The sequence below is a fragment of the Sinohyriopsis cumingii genome, chromosome 5, assembly GCF_028554795.1.
Source record: "Sinohyriopsis cumingii isolate HCF-2022 chromosome 5, ASM2855479v2, whole genome shotgun sequence".
Classification (NCBI taxonomy): domain Eukaryota; kingdom Metazoa; phylum Mollusca; class Bivalvia; order Unionida; family Unionidae; genus Sinohyriopsis; species Sinohyriopsis cumingii.
The window spans coordinates 74,936,172-74,959,557 of NC_142965.1; the positions used below are offsets into that span (position 1 = coordinate 74,936,172).

Below are 23,386 nucleotides of genomic sequence, written 5' to 3' on the forward strand. Positions count from 1 at the left end.
TATATTATATACTTACAAATAAGCATATTATTCATTCATATATAATATAGGAATAAGAGGATTGAAACAAAAAGATTTTAATATTTTATTGAACATTTTAGATGTTTATTCCATGAATGAATCCTGAACACCATACAGTAGTATAAGATACTTTACTGTCCTGGACCCATACATGTATATAGGGCTGATCCTCGTCATGCATTTGATGAAATCAAGGTTGCTAAAGTGGATGGGATATCATGTAGCCAAAGAAACACAACAAAATATTTATATTAGGAAAAATATATGCTATGACATCAATGAAAATAGCATTATGGAAAGATGAGCCATAAAAATTCTATGTATGGTTATCTTTGATTTACTCTCAGTTATGCTGTCATTGTGGAAGGTTAAGATGAAAGTAATATACATTATAATTGTTGCCAGGGTAATGTGACTCATTGGTCTTGGTTGCCAGGGTATTGTGGCTCATTGGTCTTGGATAATGCCTCTAAAAGGGATATAGATTCATTTGGAGTTGCTTGTGTTTCCTAACACAGAATAAAACAATGCTACTAAAAGTGGATAAAGTGTACGTTTACATGAAAGAGACGTTGTTGACTAATACACTGAATCAAAGTCAGTCTGACTCACTCTCACTCTCTCTGTGTCTCATTCTCTTTTGTACTAGCAGAAGCAACTAGTGATCATATGCCATCCATTTTCAATATTTTTATTGATCATATTCATTTTCTTCCAATTTCAACTTAAATCCTTGGATGTATTCACATATTCTCTAATTAAAATAGATTTTTCTTTCAATGATAATTATAACTACTGCTTCTACAGCACTGGTGTCAGGTAGAAAGGGTTATACACCCTACATCATTTCTGGTCTCAGGTAGAAAGGGTTATACACAATGTCAGTTTCTTGTGTCAGGTAGAAAGGGTTATACACTAGATCATTTCTGGTGTCAGGTAGAAAGGGTTATACACAATGTCAGTTTCTTGTGTCAGGTAGAAAGGGTTATACACAATGTCAGTTTCTTGTGTCAGGTAGAAAGGGTTATACACAATGTCGGTTTCTTGTGTCAGGTAGAAAGGGTTATTTTTATACACACTGTTGGTTTCTGGTGTCAGGTAGAAAGGGTTATACACACTTGTTTCTGGTGTCAGGTAGAAAGGGTTATACACACTGTTGGTTTTTGGTGTCAGGTAGAAAGGGTTATACACATTGTCAGTTTCTGGGATCAGGTAGAAAGAGTTATACACACTGTCAGTTTCTGGTGTCAGGTAGAATGACTTATACAACTGTCGGTTTCTGGTGTCAGGTAGAAAGGGTTATACACATTGTCAGTTTCTGGTGTCAGGTAGAAAGAGTTATACACATTATCGGTTTCTGGTGTCAGGTAGAATGGCTTATACAACTGTCAGTTTCTGGTGTCAGGTGGAAAGGGTTATACACACTGTCAGTCACTGTCATGGCCATAAGATATATGATGTGGTCATTCTTCATCATTTCTGTAGACTCTGATTTAGCCATAACCAGAAGTAGTTTATGGAATGCAAGCATGTATTTATCATATTATAGAAGTAGCAAATATTTTTATCTAACCCCAGACAATGCTACCAAACACTGTGTGGTAGCAACACTATTAAACTAATGGGACTGTTTTATAAAGTATATAATACATTGTTCACATCTGAATATAGGCCAAGAGGGTCATTGATATTAATATAGTTATCCTAATTTTAATACAGACTACATGAGACATATAGCATTATAATGAGACTGCCTTGTAATGAAGTACATGATACAGAACTCCCTCATTATAATAATGTATAAAGGAGCCATGGAGTATAATAGTGTGACTGCCTTATGCTTAAGCATACGATATAGCACTCCCTCATTATAATGCTGTATGTAGGTGCCATGGAGTATATCACATTACAGTGTGACTGTCTTATGCTTAGGCATAAGATAAAGCACTCCCTCATTATAATATTGCATAGAGGTGCCATGGAGTATATCACATTATAGTGTAACTGCCTTATGCTTAAGCATATGATGCAGCATTCCCTCATTATAATGCCACATATGGCAATCATACAGTATACCACGTTATAGTGAGACCATCTTATAAAGAAATCCACAATAAAGTGCTCCCTCATTTATGGTAGCCACAGAGTACATTTATACCAAATTATAGCGAGTTTGCCAATTAATGAAGTACATAAAACATTACTCCCTAATAATAATGTGGTCCATGGCAGCAAGAGGATACAGTTTTATAATGAGTCTGCCTATTAATGAAATACATGATATAGTACTCCCTTATTATAATGCTTCACATGAGACCATGGGATATAATGAATTATAGTGGAGCTGCCTATTAATGAATTACATGATACAGTATTCCCTCACTATAATGCTTTACATGGGAACCACAGGGTATAAAGAATTATAGTGGAACTCCCTATAATGAATTACATGATACAGTATTCCCTCACTATAATGATTTACATGGGAACCACAGGGTATATAGAATTATGGTGGAACTCCCTACTAATGAATTACATGATACAATATCCCCTCATTATGATGCTTTATATGGGAGTTATGCAGCATACCACCATGTAGTAAGATTCCCTTATAATTAAGAACATGGTACATATAATTTTTTGACTTCATAATAAAATCAGACTCACGATGATAACTGTCTTTAACCGATATACAATATTAATACAGAAATTAACCTGTATTAAATAGTGTGTGTGTGATTAGGATTTTTAACGTAGCTTTAACAATTTTTCAGTCATATCGCTATGATTTCTGCAGCATGGCAGTTTATAGTGATGTCTAGCAATGAGGCATCATGCCACAGACATGTAGCATGATGTCCCACCAAGTCACATCATCCTGACACCCTGCTACCAGTCTTAACACTAACCTCTTAATGCTGAGCACCTAGCGAGGCAGCTGTTAGTACCATTTTTGTAAGTCTTTGGTATGACTAGGCCGGGGTTTGAACCCATGACCTCCTGCTTCCGAGGCGGATGCTCTAAATTCTAGGCCACCAGACAGGTCCTATATCAAATAGTAACTTGTTCATAGAGGCCACATTTTTTCCAGAAGTGGCTACCTAAAACAGACTTGACTGTACAGGTATATTAAGAAACCAACTGCTGACTACACAGTTTTATTTTGATTTAAAGGATCAGATGGGCCTATCTTCCAGTAAGGTCTTATATTTGGAAAAATATGGTAAGGCAGATAATGAACTTTTCAATAGAAGAATACATTTTTACAGAAAAGAATTAACAGGTCCTAGTTCGATCAAAATCTTGCAGATTTTGTTTCTCACATTGAATTTGACAATGCCAAATCTGTAAGAAAAATGTTTTTGATGATTTGTCATATCACTTTCAAAACACATTATAAGAAACATCAGTATTACTGGTACCACTAATAATTTAAAGTAAAGCTTGAGACAAATGCATCTGTATTGATCAAAAATTGAATAGAAATCAATAACAAATTTAACAGCACATTTATCTTGCTGATCGTACACCTTTAGTCATGTAATATTATAATTGTCCAACTTATCAGGGATATCACTGACAAGACATACTGTGATTCTGCACATTGCTGTTTTCCCATTTTCCATTAGGGATCAAATTTAATCTTTCAAGAATGTTTAGTTTCATATTATAGTCTTGAAATGATTGATGTGGCATGAAATGGAACAATGAACAACAAGAAAACACGCTATTATCCCTACTCCGAATCAATAAACAATCAATATGTTACTTGCAATTTTTAATTTAATAAAACAAGTTTCAAGTTATTTTCACTACTCTGTGTAATTTTTCAAGTCATTTACAGTATTTCGTCAGTCATGCATTTCCTCCAGATTATTTGAGGAACTAGAAATATCCCTTGTTGACACAATGCTCCTGCCAATATGATCAACCATATATACTCAATTATATGCTGATCTGAACTGCAAGCAGCATGGACTCTGATCTGCATTAATATAAATCACTAGCAGATCAGAGTCTTTGTCAGTTAATTTACTGAACAAACAGCATGGTCCCAGATCAGCTGTGTTTTTACGTGACAGCTCGTCTGGGTCTGTGCAGCTTGTAGTTTTACTGTACTTATAAATGAGTATATATGGTAGATAAATAAACCTTGGTGCATGATACACAAGCAAGCTAAACTGAAGCTAAACAAGAAAAAAAACTCAATTGTCTTGGTGATTTTAACTGCACATTTAATGCTTTGTTTGCAGATGAGGAAATGGGAGCTAACAATGACTTTTCCAAGGAATAAATGAGGTAGTTGTCATGGACTGACCTGGGTGGGTTTTGAACCTGTGATCCTTATATTACCAGTATTATGCTCTACCAATGAAAAGCCATGGCTTCCCAATAACTCCATCACAATTGGTGATTTTTGTTAATCCATGATGACTTAGTCAAGAAATTTGGTGGGCCATGAAAATTAAATTTCAGTTCTATTTGTAATTGAACTTCCATACCATGATAATAAAACAGTTGCAATGAAATTGTTCCGGTGGGATTCCATTCAATATCATGGGTTTTATGAAAATTTCATTGAGCAAACACATTTTTTTTTACTGCAAACAACCGTGCCTTTGTTATGATGCAGACAGATCATTCATATATTCAATATCAATTTGCCACATTTGATTTGAATTTTGATTTTGATATTAGATATAAATCTAAGTCAATAGCTGGCAATTCATTTTACACTGTGTATCAGTTCAAGTGAATTAACTGGTCCGAATAATAAATGACAATTGTCTTTTTGCTTTGATGTCCATTTTTCAATCAGCTATAATAACCATGTCCGTATTACTGATAAGTTGTTATTTTCACTCAGTTAATTAGAAATATGAATGTTATATTGATGGCCAGGTTTTGGTAACAAATATTAATACATTAGTAATAATTCTAAGGCCACTGATATTTTGTGTTTCGGAGTTAACAGGATGACTTTATTCATGTGACAGAAACAGTTCCATCAAATAAATAATTACATATGCATAATAATATTTGTAAACATGTGTGATAAAATATGTTTTTCATAACAGACGTAAGTAATATCATCTCATGACATCATGTGCACAATCTCATGACATCATGTGCACATATATCATGACATCATATGCACATATATCATGACATCATATGCAAATATCTCATGGCATCATGTGTACATATCTCATGACATCATGTGCACATATCTCATGATATCATGTACACAATCTCATAACATAATGTACACAATCTCATGACATCATGTACACAATCTCATGACATGTGCACATATATCATGACATCATATGCAAATATCTCATGGCATAATGTGCACATAACTCATGACATCATGTGCACATATCTCATGACATCATGTACACAATCTCATGACATAATGTACACAATCTCATGACATCATGTGCACAAATGAAGACATGACAAAATGATGTCATTATGTCCTAAACAGGACATTTACTGGTACATTTAAATCCAGTTGAGAAAAGTGAAGTCAATGTACAGGATATCCAATAATAGTGCTCCTGTATTTTTACAGTCACCATCCCAGTATAGGCTACCTAGTAATACTCCCCCACATGTGACACACATCATCCAAACAGGATAAAATTCCCAAGCCAAATAAGGAAATATTCAAAAGAAGGTTCCAATACTCTGAATGTTGCTCTGGAACAGTATTCCAGGTTAGATTAAAAATGCACACTCTATTTCCTTCTTACTAACCCAATATATTAAGTGGCTTTAGAGATGGAGTTGAAATGAAACTAATATTTTTGTATTCATGAATGCCTCTGGCCATTGTTAAATATACTACCCATCTATTTTGTCACCAAATGCATGCTGCATATATTTTGATCAGGTGGGTTTATTATATAAAGGTGAGTATCCATCTGGTGAAAGGAAAAAAAGTAAATACATTGTGTCTATACATGCACATGGTACTATGTATATTTTTGCATGTGTGTGCATATGTATGCATTTTGTATGCATATGTATGCATTTTTGTGTAATGTATGCATTTGTGTGTATATGTATGCATTTTTGTTCAAGGTAGATTAATTCTTCAGCTAAATGTGTTACCCTTTTTAAATAAAGTCATTAATAATAATAATACTAATACTAATAATAATAATAATAATAATAATAATAATAGCAACAATGATAATAATAATAATAACAAAAACAATAATAATAATAATAATAATAATAATAATATTATTATTATTATTATTATTATTATTAATATTATTATTATTATTTAATGAAGGCATGAAAAAATGATGTCATCATGTCCTACAAGGTACATTTAAATCCTAGAGCCTGAACCATCCAAATGTACCTCCCTCACTAAGAAATAACTTTAAGTTTTCTTTTTTAAAGTAATAAGATAAGCAATTTCAGGTATGTGATAAACAGAATCTTACTTGTGCTAATTTTATTCAATGCTTATTTAAATGTTTTGCACATAACAGTTTGCAAAAAATGGACAAAAAAATTAACTTGTGTCATAAATTTAATAGATAAAAAAAATGCATGTATTAAGCTCAGATCCTTTAAAATTCTTAAAGGGAAAGTCAAAGTTGCTGCTACACATATTGCATACTGTATGTATGAGTCATGTTTTTTTTATAATATCCACACCTGAACAGAATTTTTGTTTGTATTTCTACCAAAATAAATTTCTGAAAGTAACATATCACTGTCGGTCAATGCTGGTTACCATATAGACTATGTGTGATGTCACAAAACCAGTTTTTGTTTACATTGTCTACATTCATTATGCAGCTGAAACTCAGGATTGCAGTAATTCCATGCCAAACAAAAACAAACTATTTACATACAACTTAGACATTTCTGAAACTGAAGCTACAAAAAGAATTTACGTATTTTATTTTTTTGCCCAGCTAAAGCATAATTTAATTCTGTCTTCAAGTGATAGTTCCTGTGAATAAATCTGTAAAGGCTGATATGAATTGTAAGAAAGCTAAATGTGAGATTCAGTGTCATTAAAATGTTTATTTCGTGAAAATATTTTACTCTAGGAACATTCTTACATTTATATGTAGATTGTTTAGCAATGCAGTGAACACAACCCGAGTTCTTCATGTAACAAACTATTTGGAAATCCTCTAATGTTTTCATATCATTTAATCAATTTGCCCCTGCAAATTGGCAGTGTCAAAAACATGGTGGATGTAACATACTCATACTCAAGGTTAATTGTTGTAATTACATGCCATCTAAAGACTGCTTTTCACCTATTGTAGGCTTCCTAATAACTGGAAAACATATACATAATTACTCTTATCATTTCTGAACCAGTAACTTCACAAGAGGTATCTACTTTTAACAGATACCTGTGGTTTGCTGTTACAATTTAAATAATCTCTGAGTACACTAAAGCAAGGAGATTATATAAATATCTGCAAAATGAAAATGGATATTCTCTTGAAATAAATGATTCACAGTTTGATTCTAACATGAAAAATAAACAAAATTTGCTAGTTTAAATTGATATAACTATGCTAATTAGTCCTAAAAGTCATGTCCCAATGTTGACTAGTACTAAAGTCATGTCCCTATGTTGACTGGTACTAATGTCATGTCCCAATGGTGACTTGTACTAAAGTCATGTCATTATATTGACTAGTACTAAAGACATGTCATTATATTGACTAGTACTAAAGTCATGTTCCATTGCTGACTAGTACTACAGTCAAGTCATGATGCTGACTATTACTAAAGCCATGTCACAATGTTGACTAGTAGTAAAGTCAAGTCCCAATGATGACTAGTACTAAAGTGATGTCAAAATGCTGACTAGTTCTAAAGTCATGTCACAATGTTGATTAGTACCAAAGTCATGTCACAATGTTGATTAGTACTAAAGTCATGTCACAATGTTGATTAGTACTAAAGTCATGTCACAATGTTGATTAGCACTAAAGTCATGTCACAATGTTTATCTAACACTAAAGTCATGTCAAAATGCTGACTAGTACTAAAGTCATGTCACAATGTTATGCTTTTCCAGGTGTACTCATCTGCAAAGGAAGTATCCATCATGCACAACAGATATCTTCTCATCCCATGCAAAGGTTAAAACAACAAAACTGATTCATGTTATGACCAAAATGATAGTTCTCACCACAAGATGTCTCAGCATTATATGGTCCTTTCATAATGTGATGTGTGTGATTTGGATTTTTAAAGTAGCTTTAACAAGTTTTCAGTAGTATTGCTAGGATGTCTGCAGTGTGGCAGTTTATAGTGATGCCTAGGACTGGGGCATCATGCCATAGACATGTAGCATGATATCCCACCCAGTCACTTATCCTGACACCAGGCCGACCAGTCCTAACACTAACTTCTTAATGCTGAGCGCCAAGCAAGGGAGCTGTTTGTACCATTTTTGTAAGTGTTTGGTATGACTCGGCCAGGGATCGAAACCACGACCTCCCGCATCCGAGGCAGATGCTCTAACCACTAGGCCACCAGAGCGGTTTCCTTAAATGTAGGTAGGTGTGACTGTGTGTGATATTTAATATCTACAAACTGGCATTACATGTCTTATGATGAATGATAATTTGGTTTCTTTCACTAGGACTTAACAGAAGAAATACAGAACAGGTTTCATACAAACGCTAATTATTATATAATTCATAAGCTATCTAATGAATTTAACTAGTATGTGCACATGAAATGTGGACCATGTCATAAATATGTGGACCATGTCATGAATCTGTGGACCATGTCATAAATCTGTGACCATGTCATGAATCTGTGGACCATGTCATAAATCTGTGGACCATGTCATGAATCTGTGGACCATGACATGAATATGTGGACCATGTCAGAAATCTGTGGACCATGTTATAAACCTGATGGCCACCAGAAGCCAACAGTGACTATAACCCTTTCTACCTGACACCAGTGCTGCTTAATCAATAGATTTACCTGACATCCATGGAAACATAATCTACCATGCAAACTTAATGAAGAAAATCAGTAGATTTAGTTCACATCCATGGAAAAATATCTACCATGCAAACTTAATCAAGAAAATCAGTAGATTTAGCTCACATCCATGGAAAAATATCTACCATTCAAACTTAATGAAGAAAATCAGTAGATTTAGCTCACATCCATGGAAAAATATCTACCATGCAAACTTAATGAAGAAAATCAGTAGATTTAGCTCACATCCATGGAAAAATATCTACCATGCAAACTTAATGAAGAAAATCAGTAGATTTAGCTCACATCCTGGTAAAAATATCTACCATTCAAACTTAATGAAGAAAATCAGTAGATTTAGCTCACATCCATGTAAAAATATCCACCATGCAAACTTAATGAAGAAAATCAGTAGATTTAGCTCACATCCATGGAAAAATATCTACCATGCAAACTTAATGAAGAAAATCAGTAGATTTAGCTCACATCCATGGAAAAATATCTACCATGCAAACTTAATGAAGAAAATCAGTAGATTTAGCTCACATCCTGGTAAAAATATCTACCATTCAAACTTAATGAAGAAAATCAGTAGATTTAGCTCACATCCATGGAAAAATATCTACCATGCAAACTTAATGAAGAAAATCAGTAGATTTAGCTCACATCCTGGTAAAAATATCTACCATTCAAACTTAATGAAGAAAATCAGTAGATTTAGCTCACGTCCATGGAAAAATATCTACCATTCAAACTTAATGAAGAAAACCAGTAGATTTAGCTCACATCCATGTAAAAATATCTACCATTCAAACTTAATGAAGAAAATCAGTAGATTTAGCTCACATCCATGGAAAAATATCTACCATTCAAACTTAATGAAGAAAATCAGTAGATTTAGCTCACATCCTGGTAAAAATATCTACCATGCAAACTTAATGAAGAAAATCAGTAGATTTAGCTCACATCCTGGTAAAAATATCTACCATTCAAACTTAATGAAGAAAATCAGTAGATTTAGCTCACATCCATGGAAAAATATCTACCATTCAAACTTAATGAAGAAAATCAGTAGATTTAGCTCACATCCATGGAAAAATATCTACCATGCAAACTTAATGAAGAAAATCAGTAGATTTAGCTCACATCCATGGAAAAATATCTACCATGAAAACGTAATGAAGAAAATCAGTAGATTTAGCTCACATCCATGTAAAAATATCCACCATGCAAACTTAATGAAGAAAATCAGTAGATTTAGCTCACATCCATGGAAAAATATCTACCATGCAAACTTAATGAAGAAAATCAGTAGATTTAGCTCACATCCATGGAAAAATATCTACCATGAAAACGTAATGAAGAAAATCAGTAGATTTAGCTCACATCCATGTAAAAATATCCACCATGCAAACTTAATGAAGAAAATCAGTAGATTTAGCTCACATCCATGGAAAAATATCTACCATGCAAACTTAATGAAGAAAATCAGTAGATTTAGCTCACATCCATGTAAAAATATCTACCATGCAAACTTAATGAAGAAAATCAGTAGATTTAGCTCACATCCATGGAAAAATATCCACCATGCAAATTTAATGAAGAAAATCAGTAGATTTAGCTCACATCCATGGAAAAATATCTACCATGCAAATTTAATGAAGAAAATCAGTAGACTTAGCTCACATCCATGGAAAAATATCTACCATGAAAATTTAATGAAGAAAATCAGTAGATTTAGCTACATCCATGGAAAAATATCTACCATGCAAAACTTAATGAAGAAAATCTGAATTCATCTAAAGGCTTAATTTGCAAGGGAAAAAACCCTAAATATGATTTTTAGCAATATCCTAAACATGATTTATAATAATACTGAAAATAGACAGCTAGTGATCACTAGTTTCTGCTGTTAGTGTGACAGGAGAGAAAGAATCATACTAACTTTTGGAAAAATGTATCAGGCAACAAAGATCTTCCATGTAAATAATGCACTTGTATCCACTCTGTATATCCTGCACAAGGAATTTAATCAAATAAAAAACATATATACCTTGAAAATGGATCTATATAATTTTTTGAGGTACATATTATCCGATACCGATGAAACAATACCCTGGAAAGAAACATGATGTACACTGCACTGTGAAATTTAACCACCACCATGAAAGCATTATATTTTGTAGTGTGTATTATCAGGGCTGGTGCCAGACCCGGCCAGACTATCTGGCGCCCTAGACAATGTTAGATTCCGGCGCCCCCCCCCCCCAAAATACCAATTTCAAAATTTATAAACAATAAAAAAAATTTAAAAAATGTGCCCCCTGAAATCAGTGCCCTAGGTGGCTGCTTAGTTTGCCTATATGGTAGCACCGGCCCTGTGTATTATATCATATCTTCAATAAAATGAATGACTGAAATAATATTTTGTTTCAATTGTTTTATTACTATAACATAACATAACATGATGATTAATAAGCTTGTTTTTAACTGGTAATATTGATAACCCCAAAGTCAGTATGTATATAGGTTATTGACAGGGTATTAATATATACTGAGTCATTGTTCATGTAGCATCCTGAGTTACAGGACTTCAAGTACAAATATTTATAGGTTACTGCATTTGTATGGGAAAATATGAACAAGTTTTTTAGGACAGATATACTATAGTTTATCCACCCAACAAAATGAGTTCACATTTTCCATTACAAATGCAGAAACCATATTTTATACGCTCATTTTCTATTCTACCTAAGGCTTAATTATATAAACAAAAATACACTACAAGAAACAAAGTAACTGAGTTTATCCTTATTTTAAACTAAGTACACATGCATAGATTCATCAGTACACACCAACATTAATGTGCACATAACTCCACCCAGCTAAATTTGAACTTAGTCATATAGTCAACATTACTTTTGAAAGAAATTGTCAGTTTGGTCTACTTAAAATTTAAATTTAGTCAAACTGTGAATGAACACGCATTGCAACAACTTTTCCATTTGGTCTGAATGAACAGATATTGGTATTTTTGTCAATTCTACTAAATTCTGTGATTATGGACTGGTTTTATCTGTGTCATTTCTAAGTAATTTCTTATGCAGCGAGGGAGCAGTGTGTTGACTTTACTGCATGTGTGTTTCTGTTCTGTTTTTGAATGTTTGGAATCATAATGTGGGAAAAACATAAAATCTTTCAATTGTAATTTTGAAAAAGGCACTATGAAATATAATGTTCATTTCATTGTGATTGTAGAAAGGAGGATGTAATTTCACATGGAATGTAGTCAAAATTACAGTACAATTTTGAAATGTATAATCAAGCTTTGGAACCCATGACATAGATAATGTAATTCCGATTTGCAGAACTAAGAAAGTCCATTTTGAGAAAATTCAGGATGTAAAACTGTAAGTATATCTTTTTGCCATTCTTATTAACAGTTAAAGAAGACATGCCTATGCCTTGTCACTTGCATGCTATTTGTATGAACCCCAGCAATTTTATGACTGGTCTGGCATCTATCGCTAGTCTAAATCTGAAACATTGTATCAAAAATGTTAATATGGAATACTGCAAAGCAGCTGGTATGTGGCAGTCCACGAAACAGCTGATATAGTTCATTCAGAATCAAATTTAAACAACCACAACCTAAAGCGCCTACTATGCGAGTGTATATGATTTGTTTACAAATCAAAAGTGATGGCGTATGCGCCGATTGATTGTTTACAATAGAAAGTAGTTCATTTATGCACGTGAATTCAATATGTGTATTTGCATGCGAGTTCAGTATCCAGTAACGTTGCACGATTCTGACAATGTAAAGTTAATGGAGAAAAAAAAATGATAATATAATAATCATAGTTATTATTTTATACTTTAAAATAGAAGGTTTCAAATATAAACTATTAAACAGCTCTTTATGGTAAATACTGGTCATTGATGCTTTTGCATCACACTTTGTTGACAAATTGCCCCTAGAATGTCTTATGTGGAATTATATGTACAAAAATGCCATAGCTATATCTCAATTAAAATAGAATAATATAAAATAGGTAAAACCCGTAAAGCGAGCCTTTTTGTCATATCGTTGATTAATTGACGGTATGAGTTCTCATTTGGTGGTTTGTCCAATTATATCAGGATTCCATGCCAAAAGCAACCACAGTATTGAGTGATGTCATGGAAATTGTTTACTTTCGGGTGCATGTGCTTCTTGAACCACATAAAGAAACTGCTTTTTCTTAATTTTGTAAAGTATGTTTCCTTGACCGATGTTTCACTAACATTATGTAATAGATTCTCCATCTTGTTTCATCCTACTGTTCAAAATTTAACATTCTTAACTGAATTGTTCTTTTGGAGTAAATCATGAGAAACCAGAAAGGAAAGATTTCAAATTGACCTGCAACGCAGAAGTTATCTACCACACTTGATAATCTTCCTTCCCAGGCGGCAACTGATATCACTCGAGCTGTATTCGGTTTAGAAATTTACACAAGGAAAAATTATACAATGTTACAGCACCTCCTTTGTTTTATAACATATTTTTACATCGTGTTTGTGTCCCCTTTGTTTTATAACACATGATTACATTGTCATTGTACCACACACCCGTTTTGACTTAGGATAAGAGTATATTAAATTTTCTTGAAAGATTTAACATTCGTTTTGGACGGAATTTGCAACAGTGAGATATCATTCCATCTGTAGCAAAGGTAAAGACATTTTCTCCCTAACTTTACTAAGAGCAGATACCTAATTCACTTGTACCCTTGCCATCTCCATCCATGAATGGTATCAAAGTTTTCAATTGCTATTATATTTATAAAAACGTAAAGCATCTGCTACTGTAACATGAGTGTACATGATTTGTTTACAAAGTAATTCGAAATATACTAAACTACTTTTGTGCACATGCATCGTACACATGAGTGCAATATGAAGGTGTGCAATATTGTTTTATTTAAATGGTGTTATACTGAGATCACTACACTATGTGCAGTGTACACCAGTATAAGGTAAACAATAATTTAACACAGTATACTTTTATGGCTTTAAATGGTATTATACTGAGATCACTACACTATGTGCAGTGTGCACCAGTATAAGGTAAACAATAATTTAACACAGTATACTTTTATGGCTTTAAATGGTGTTATTCTAAGATGTGCAGTGTACACCAGTATAAGGTAACTGATGATATAATACAGTACACTTTTATGGCTTTAAATGGTGTTATACTGAGATCACTTTACAATGCATGATGTACTGCAATATAAGGTGATCTGTGATATAAATAGTAAACTTTTATTGCTTTGATTGATTGTACAGTGAGCAGACACTGTAAGATGCATAAACATAAAGAATTCGCCAGATTTTCCTCACTGGTTATCCTGATTTTTATATAAAAGACCTTGTATACCTTAGGTATTGTCAATATACTTTAAATTTCATTTTTGTTCATGCATGATTCACGGTTGTAATTTGGTTTATAGAGTATACAGTTTGGACTTATTCCACTGTGCTAGAGACTAGCTCTGTTAGGTCTTTTAATTTTCTGAACTTCAGTGGTAAATTAGAAAATAAAATAGTCAATAACTTTTTATTTTTGATATTTGATAATTTCTTGATTCCATTTCTTGTTATTATTGTTTATTATTGTTTATTCTGGCAAAATTCATTTTCCCTATTTTAATAACTGCTATATTAGTGTACTTTGGACAATGTCAATTTTAATTCTCTGGCACATGGGAGTAGTCATTTTGAAGAGTCGTTTGCTTTAGGCAGCACACTGTCTTCCTTCATACCATATATAAGGAAATCGGAGTCACAGCACATGACATTATCTCCACTGTGCTTATTGCAAATGTGCACAAGTTCACCATAAACTAGTGCTGGTTTCTAAAGTATATAATAACTGTGGAGTGGAGCCTCAGTTATATCAAAACCAATGAGTCAATGTGAGAAAGAATACAACACATGTATTAATGTCTGCACCTTTTACACTCTAATTTATAATTAGCATACATCTCTTACAGGAAATCTTTACAAATATTCAAATACATGTTTTTATTCATTCAAAATTTAATTCAGAATTTCATCAACGACACATGAAAATAAAAGGCAAGATGGATATATACACAATGTAAAAATTGCACGATGTCATGATGTCACAATACCTGTCCTTACTGACAACATATACTACTTGTTGACAACACATACTGTTCAGTTAATTCCTATGTTAGCTATGTGTGGTGAAATCAGAGTATATAATATTGATGAACAATGTATATACTTGCATATTAGTCAAGTCCAACTATAAACTTGACAGATCCAGATCTGCCTTCACATAAAGGGCCAGCAGATCTGGGTCTGTGCAGTTTATGAGGAGTAACTGGCAGAACAAGCAACATATACCCTGATCTGCTGGTGTATTATGCAACGGCATATCATGGTCTAATTTTGTCTGCAGTTGGACTTATATTAAGTGAATATATTTGGTATATAAATACAGGTCCTACCTGGCTTGGATCCAAACAAAGGTTCATCGATGAAAGAATTCCTGGAGACACAATGATATTTGTTGTATAGACTGAAATGAGAAGGTAGTACAATTGAGACATGAAACATTAATGAAATTCAGAATTTAATGTTAACTACAGTTATTAGTGATGGATGCATCACAATAGCCCCCATTTACTACAAACTGCTTGGCTGGACCATAACCAGAGCAAATGCAAGGAAAAAAATGTATGGCAAGCATAAGTCTACAAACTGAAGACATAAAATTCTGCCAATCAAACATGTGCAAGATTTCAGTAATTTAAAGCTGTATATGAAATTCACCAAAAATCCAATGATTCCTGATATTTATAGGGTGAAACAACCAAATTTTGAAAAGAAAATAGGACATCCCTCACAATTTTGACATTTTACCCTAACAATTATTTGCATGGGAAGTCGATATCTAAAAATTACACTCAACTGAGATCTCCTTAGTAAAAAGCCACACATTAAATCTGGATCAAATCCAATGAAAATGGAAAGTTCTACTGTGGAAATCATGGTGAATGGAGATGGAAAGTTAGGGACCATAACTCCTCTAACCAAGCCATAAAGAATTAAATTTATCTAAGGTCTTTATATAAAGCTTTATGCCTCGTTTTCTCACAATTCAAACACCATGGTCAAAAGTCTTGCTGAAAGAATAAGGCTTTAGCAGTACAAACAACCATGCAGAATAACTCCGCTAAATGATACTTTGGAATACTGGAAAATCAAATTTATTATAAACTTCAACTAGAATCTGAGCTGAAATCCAGCACTCCTTGGCAAAGTTATGTTGGGAACCAAAGTATGGTGAAGTGGAAATCAAGAGTCAAAACTTCTGGAATTAAATGATGAGCTGGGACACAGGAAATCACTTTTTACTTTAGGATGATGAACAAACAAGGGCCATAACTCCTGTAAATTAGATTTGATCTACTTGTTAAACACTGTAAATTGAATCCACAATAATGCCCTGGAAGATCTATGTTTATTTCTCATTATGATTTCAAGTGTTCAGTGTAAACCTTAATCTGCATGCATGTTATGTGACACCAGAGCTAAGTCTATGGTGTTCATTGCATATGAGTGCCTTGATATAACATGATCTCTGATATAACACAGGCATGGTTAAAAATTAATGTGGTCCCTTACAGTTCAGTGCCTGAGTATAACTCTTCCCATGATATAACACAGGCATGGCTATATATACAAAGTATAATGGTCTTATAATAAAGAGCCTCAATATGATCTTGTCTTTGATACAGCATGGATATGGTTATAGTGTATGATGGTCTCTCACAATAAATTACTACAATATGACACTGTCCTTGATATAATACAGGTATGTTTACAATGTATGATGGTCTCTCACAACAAATTACCTCAATATGACACTGTCTTTTGATATAACACATGCATGGTTACAGTGTATGATGGTCTCTCACAATAAATTACCTCAATATGATAATATCCTTGATATAACACAGGTATGGTTACAGTATATGATGGTCTCTCACAATAAATTACCTCAATATGACACTGTCCTTGATATAACACAGGTATGGTTACAATGTATGATGGTCTATCACAATAAAGTACCTCAATTTGACACTGTCCTTGATATAACACAGGTATAGTTACAATGCATGATGGTCTCTCACAATATATTACCTTAATATGACACCGTCTTTGACATAACACAGGTATGGTTACAGTGTATGTTAGTCTGTCAAAATAAAAAGCCTCAGTATACCACCATCCTTGATATACCACAGATATAGCTACAGTGTATGATGGTCTCTCACAATAAAGTACCTTATAATGACACTGTCTTTGATATAACATACGTATGGTTACAGTGTAGGATGGTCTATCATAGTAAAGTGCCTCAATATACCATTGTCCCTGCTATAACACAGGTATGGTTGTGGATAATATTATCCAGGGTGGATTATATTCCCAATATAATCTGATAATGTACCTCAATATTACACACCTTCACATATATCATGCTCCCACTGTGACAGCTTCTCTAAACAACACAATCGTATGGCACCAGATTATTGTTCGTTCTATGACCATATTGTTAGTTCTATGACCATAAAAACAACATTATATCCTTGTAGAAAATACAACACATGATTGTAGAAAAAACATTATATCCTTTTAGAAAAAACATTATATCATTGTAGAAAAAAGACTACATCCTTGAAGAAAAAAAATAACCTTGTAGAAAAATCATTATATCCTTGTAGAAAAATCCCATTTTTACAATGAATACTGCCTAACAGTGAAAATTATTTATAATGATGCATATAATTTTACTAGCACTTAATGAATTGGGACCCTGACCATAATTTGCCTTATAACATAAACTGTATTATAATGAAGGGCTAAATAGTGAGACTGCCTTTCTAGCAGGAACTGTGTTATAATGAAGGGAAGTATAATGACACTGCCTTCTAACAAGAACTGTGTTATAATGAAGGGCTTTATAATGAGACTGCCTTCTAACAGGAACTGTGTTATAATGAAGGGCCTTATAGTGAAACTGCCTTCTATCATGAACTTTGTTATAATGAAGGGCATTATAGTGAGACTGCCTTCTAACAGGAACTGTGTTATAATGAAGAGCCTTATAGTGACACTGCCTTCTAACAGGAACTGTGTAATAATGAGGGGACTTATAGTGAAACTGCCTTCTAACATGTTCTTTGTTATAATGAAGGGCTTTATAATGAGACTGCCTTCTAACAGGAACTGTGTTATAATGAAGAGCCTTATAGTGACACTGCCTTCTAACAGGAACTGTGAAATAATGAGGGGACTTATAGTGAGACCGCCTACTAACAGGATCTGTGTTATAATGAAGGGTCTTATAGTGACACTGCCTTATAACAGAAACTGTTTTATAATGAAAGGCCTTATTGTGATAGAGTGCTGGATATATGAGTGAACACCATAGACCTAAATATGCTATGATATAATGTGCTGGAAGACCAGGGTCTATATGCTATCTGCTTTAACTGTGATTTTAACCCAACAATGTCAACTCTGATCTACCACTAAAGCCATGCAACAGAAGATCTGGGTTGTTTGTAGGTGGGTAAACATTTTACATAGGTACACACAAGCATGCATCAATGTATTTGAAGTTCTGTGACCAACATTTAGGCCAATTAAATATTTTGCAAAATTTTACATCCTTGACTCTTATTATCTGGCTTATATAATTTTACAAATTTGATTTCAGTTCATTTAAATTCAATTTAAATTTGAGTTGGGTTTGGGTTTAATTTCCTACATAAATGTTTTCTTAATCTATAAACCTTATTCAAGTAAATGATCATATGTTTTCCAAGCACCACATAACCAACTATACAATCATATTGAAATTATGGTGGACACACTAGTTAAGGAAACCCCTGAAATTGCTCCAGGCCCATGTATATGCACGTATACCCATTTATACATAGGACAGATACAGGTTATAATGAATGTATAGAGCACAGACCAGGAGATCACAATTCTTGAATTCACACTTGTAGAGAGCAGAGACCCAGGACAATATTTGCATACTTATTTGTAGTGAGCACAGACACAGGTCACAATGCATTTATAACCATCTGTAGTGAGCACAGACACAGGTCACAATGATTTATAACCATCTGTAGAGAGCACAGACACAGGTCACAATGATTTATAACCATCTGTAGAGAGCACAGACACAGGTCACAATGATTTATAACCATCTGTAGAGAGCACAGACACAGGTCACAATGATTTATAACCATCTGTAGAGAGCACAGACACAGGTCACAATGCATTTATAACCATCTGTAGTGAGTACAGACACAGGTCACAATGCATTTATAACCATCTGTAGTGAGCACAGACACAGGTCACAATGATTTATAACCATCTGTAGAGAGCACAGACACAGGTCACAATGATTTATAACCATCTGTAGAGAGCACAGACACAGGTCACAATGATTTATAACCATCTGTAGAGAGCACAGACACAGGTCACAATGCATTTATAACCATCTGTAGTGAGTACAGACACAGGTCACAATGCATTTATAACCATCTGTAGTGAGCATAGACACAGGTCACAATGCATTTATAACCATCTGTAGTGAGCACAGACACAGGTCACAATGCATTTATAACCATCTGTAGAGAGCATAGACCCAGGTCACAATGCAAACATATCCATTTGTAGAGAGCATACACCTAGGTCACAATGCATGCAACTCCATTCATAGAAAGCACAAACCCAGTTCATAATGCATTTATACCCATTTGTAGAGAACATAGAACCAGGTCATAATGTATGTATACCCATTTGTAGACAGCATACACACAGGTCACAATGGATATATACCCATTTGGAGAGAGCACAAACCCAGGTCACAATGGATATATACCCATTTGTAGAGTGCACATACCCAGTTCATAATGCATTTATACCCATTTGTAGAGAACACAGAACCAGGTCATAATGTATGTATACGGTACCCATCTGTAGACAGCAAACACACAGGTCATAATGGATATATACCCATTTGTAGAAAGCAAAAACCCAAGTCATAATGTAATTATAACCATTTGTAGATAAACCAGGCCACAATGCATAATACCCATTTGTAGAAAGCACAAACCCAGGTCATTATACATTCATACCCATTTTTAGAGAGTACAAACCCAGGTCACAATGCATTTATACCCATTTTAAGAGAACACAGAACCAGAAACTGCATATATAATCATTTGTAGAGAGCATAGAGCCAGGTCACACTGCATGTATACCCATTTCTAGAGAGCATAAATCAAGGTCACAATGCATGTATACCCATTTCTAGAGAGCACAAATCCAGGTCACAATACGTGTATACCCATTTGTAGAGAGCACAAACTCAGGTCAGAATGCATGCATACCCATTCATAGAGAGCACAAACCCAGTTCACAATTTATGTATACCTATATGTAGAGAGCACAAACCCAAGTTACAATGCATGTATACCCATTTATAGAGAACACCAACCCAAGTCACAATGGCTACATAGCCATTTTAAGAGAGCACAAAACCAGAAACAATGCATATATAATCATTTGTAAAGATTACAGAGCCAGGTCACAATGCATGTATACCCATTTATAGAGAGCACAAAACCAGGTCACAATGCATGTATACCCATTTATAGAGAGCACAAAACCAGGTCACAATGCATGTATACCCATTTATAGAGAGCACAAAACCAGGTCACAATGCATGTATACCCATTTTTAGAGAGCACAAACCCAGGTTACAAAGCATGCATACCCATTTATAGAGAGCACAGACCCAGGTCACAATGAATATCCATTTGCAGAGAGCACAAACCCAAGTTACAATGGATGTATACCAATTTATAGAGATTACAAACCCAGGTAACAATGCATGTATACCCATTTATAGAAAGCACAAAACCAGGTCACAATGCATGTATACCCATTTATAGAGAGCACAAAACCAGGTCACAATGCATGTATACCCATTTATAGAGAGCACAAAACCAGGTCACAATGCATGTATACCCATTTTTAGAGAGCACAAACCCAGGTCACAATTCATGTATATCCATTTGTAGAGAGCATAGGACCTAGGTCACAATGCATGTATACCCATTTGTATAGAGCACAAACTCAGGTCACAATGCATGTATACCCATTTGTAGAGAGCACACACCCAGGTCACAATGCATGTATACCCATTTGTAGAGAGCACACACCCAGGTCACAATGCATGTATACCCATTTGTAGATAGCATTAGACCCAGGTCATAATGTATGTATACCCATTTAAAGATAGGATAGACCCATATCCTAATGTATGTATGTATACCCATTCGAAGAAAAAGAGAGACCCAGATCATAATGTATGTATACCCATGGATAGCATAGACCCAGATCATAATGCATATGTACCTATTTGAAGATAGCATAGATCCAGGTCATAATGTATGTATACCCATAGATAGCATAGACCCAGATCCTAATGTATGTATGTATGTATACCTATTTGAAGATATCATAGACCTTGGTCATAATGTATGTATACATATTTGAAGATAGGATAGACACAGTCATAATGTATGTATACCAATAGATAGCATAGACCCAGATCCTAATGCATGTATACTCATACCCTAGGCCACTCCGGTGGCCTAGTGGTTAGAGCATCCACCTCGGATATGGGATGTCATGGGTTAGATCCCGGCCGAGTCATACCAAAAGACTTGCAAAAATGGTACTAACAGCTGCCTCGCTTAGCGCTCAGCATTAAGAGGTTAGTGTTAGGACTGGTCAGCCTGGTGTCAGGATAATGTGTCTGTGGCATGATGCCCCAGTGCTAGACATCACTATAAACTGTTACACTGCAGACATTGTAGTGATATGACTGAAAAATTGTTAAAAGCTATGTTATAAATGCAAATCACATCACACCCATTTGAAAATAGCATAGACCCAGATCCTAATGCATGTATACCCATAGATAGCATAGACCCAGATCATAATCCATGTATACCCATTTGAAGATAGCATAGACCCAGATCATAATGTATGTATATCCATTTGAAGATAGGATAGACCCAGGTCATAATGTTATGTATACCCATAGATAACACAGACCCAGATCATAATGTATGTATACCCATAGATAACACAGACCCAGATCATAATGTATGTATACCCATAGATAACACAGACCCAGATCATAATGTATGTATACCCATAGATAACACAGACCCAGATCATAATGCATGTATACCCATAGATAGCATAGACCCAGATCATAATGTATGTATACCCATAGATAGCATAGACCCAGATCATAATGTTATGTATACCCATAGAGAGCATAGACCCAGATCATAATGTATGTATACCCATAGATAGAGTAGACCCAGATCATAATGGACGTATACCCATAGATAGCATAGACCCAGATCATAATGCATGTATACCCATAGATAGCATAGACCCAGATCATAATGTATGTATACCCATAGATAGCATAGACCCAGATCATAATGTATGTATACCCATAAATAGCATAGACCCAGATCACAATGGATGTATACCCATAGATAGCATAGACCCAGATCATAATGTATGTATACCCATAGATAGCATAGACCCAGATCATAATGTTATGTATACCCATAGATAACACAGACCCAGATCATAATGTATGTATACCCATAGATAACGTAGACCCAGATCATAATGTATGTATACCCATAGATAGCATAGACCCAGATCATAATGTATGTATACCCATAGATAGCGTAGACCCAGATCATAATGCATGTATACCCATAGATAGCATAGACACAGATCATAATGCATGTATACCCATAGATAGCATAGACACAGATCATAATGCATGTATACCCATAGATAGCATTGACCCAGATCATAATGTATGTATACCCATAGATAGCATAGACCCAGATCATAATGTATGTATACCCATAGATAGCATAGACCCAGATCATAATGTATGTATACCCATAGATAGCATAGACCCAGATCATAATGTTATGTATACCCATAGATAACACAGACCCAGATCATAATGTATGTATACCCATAGATAGCATAGACCCAGATCATAATGCATGTATACCCATATATAGCATAGACCCAGATCACAATGGATGTATACCCATAGATAGCATAGACCCAGATCATAATGTTATGTATACCCATAGATAACACAGACCCAGATCATAATGTATGTATACCCATAGATAGCATAGACCCA

General features: G+C 34.3%; 1 protein-coding gene across 1 annotated transcript in view; it reads right to left on the minus strand.

Moving 5' to 3' along the window:
* LOC149799463 (uncharacterized) overlaps positions 1-23,386 on the minus strand; it is a 77,246-nt gene that overhangs the window by 10,138 nt on the left and 43,722 nt on the right. Inside the window, exon 4 of the mRNA XM_089958824.1 lies at positions 15,543-15,613. Within this exon, the coding sequence (XP_089814950.1) occupies positions 15,543-15,613 (71 nt within the window). The remainder of the gene's footprint in view (positions 1-15,542; positions 15,614-23,386) is intronic.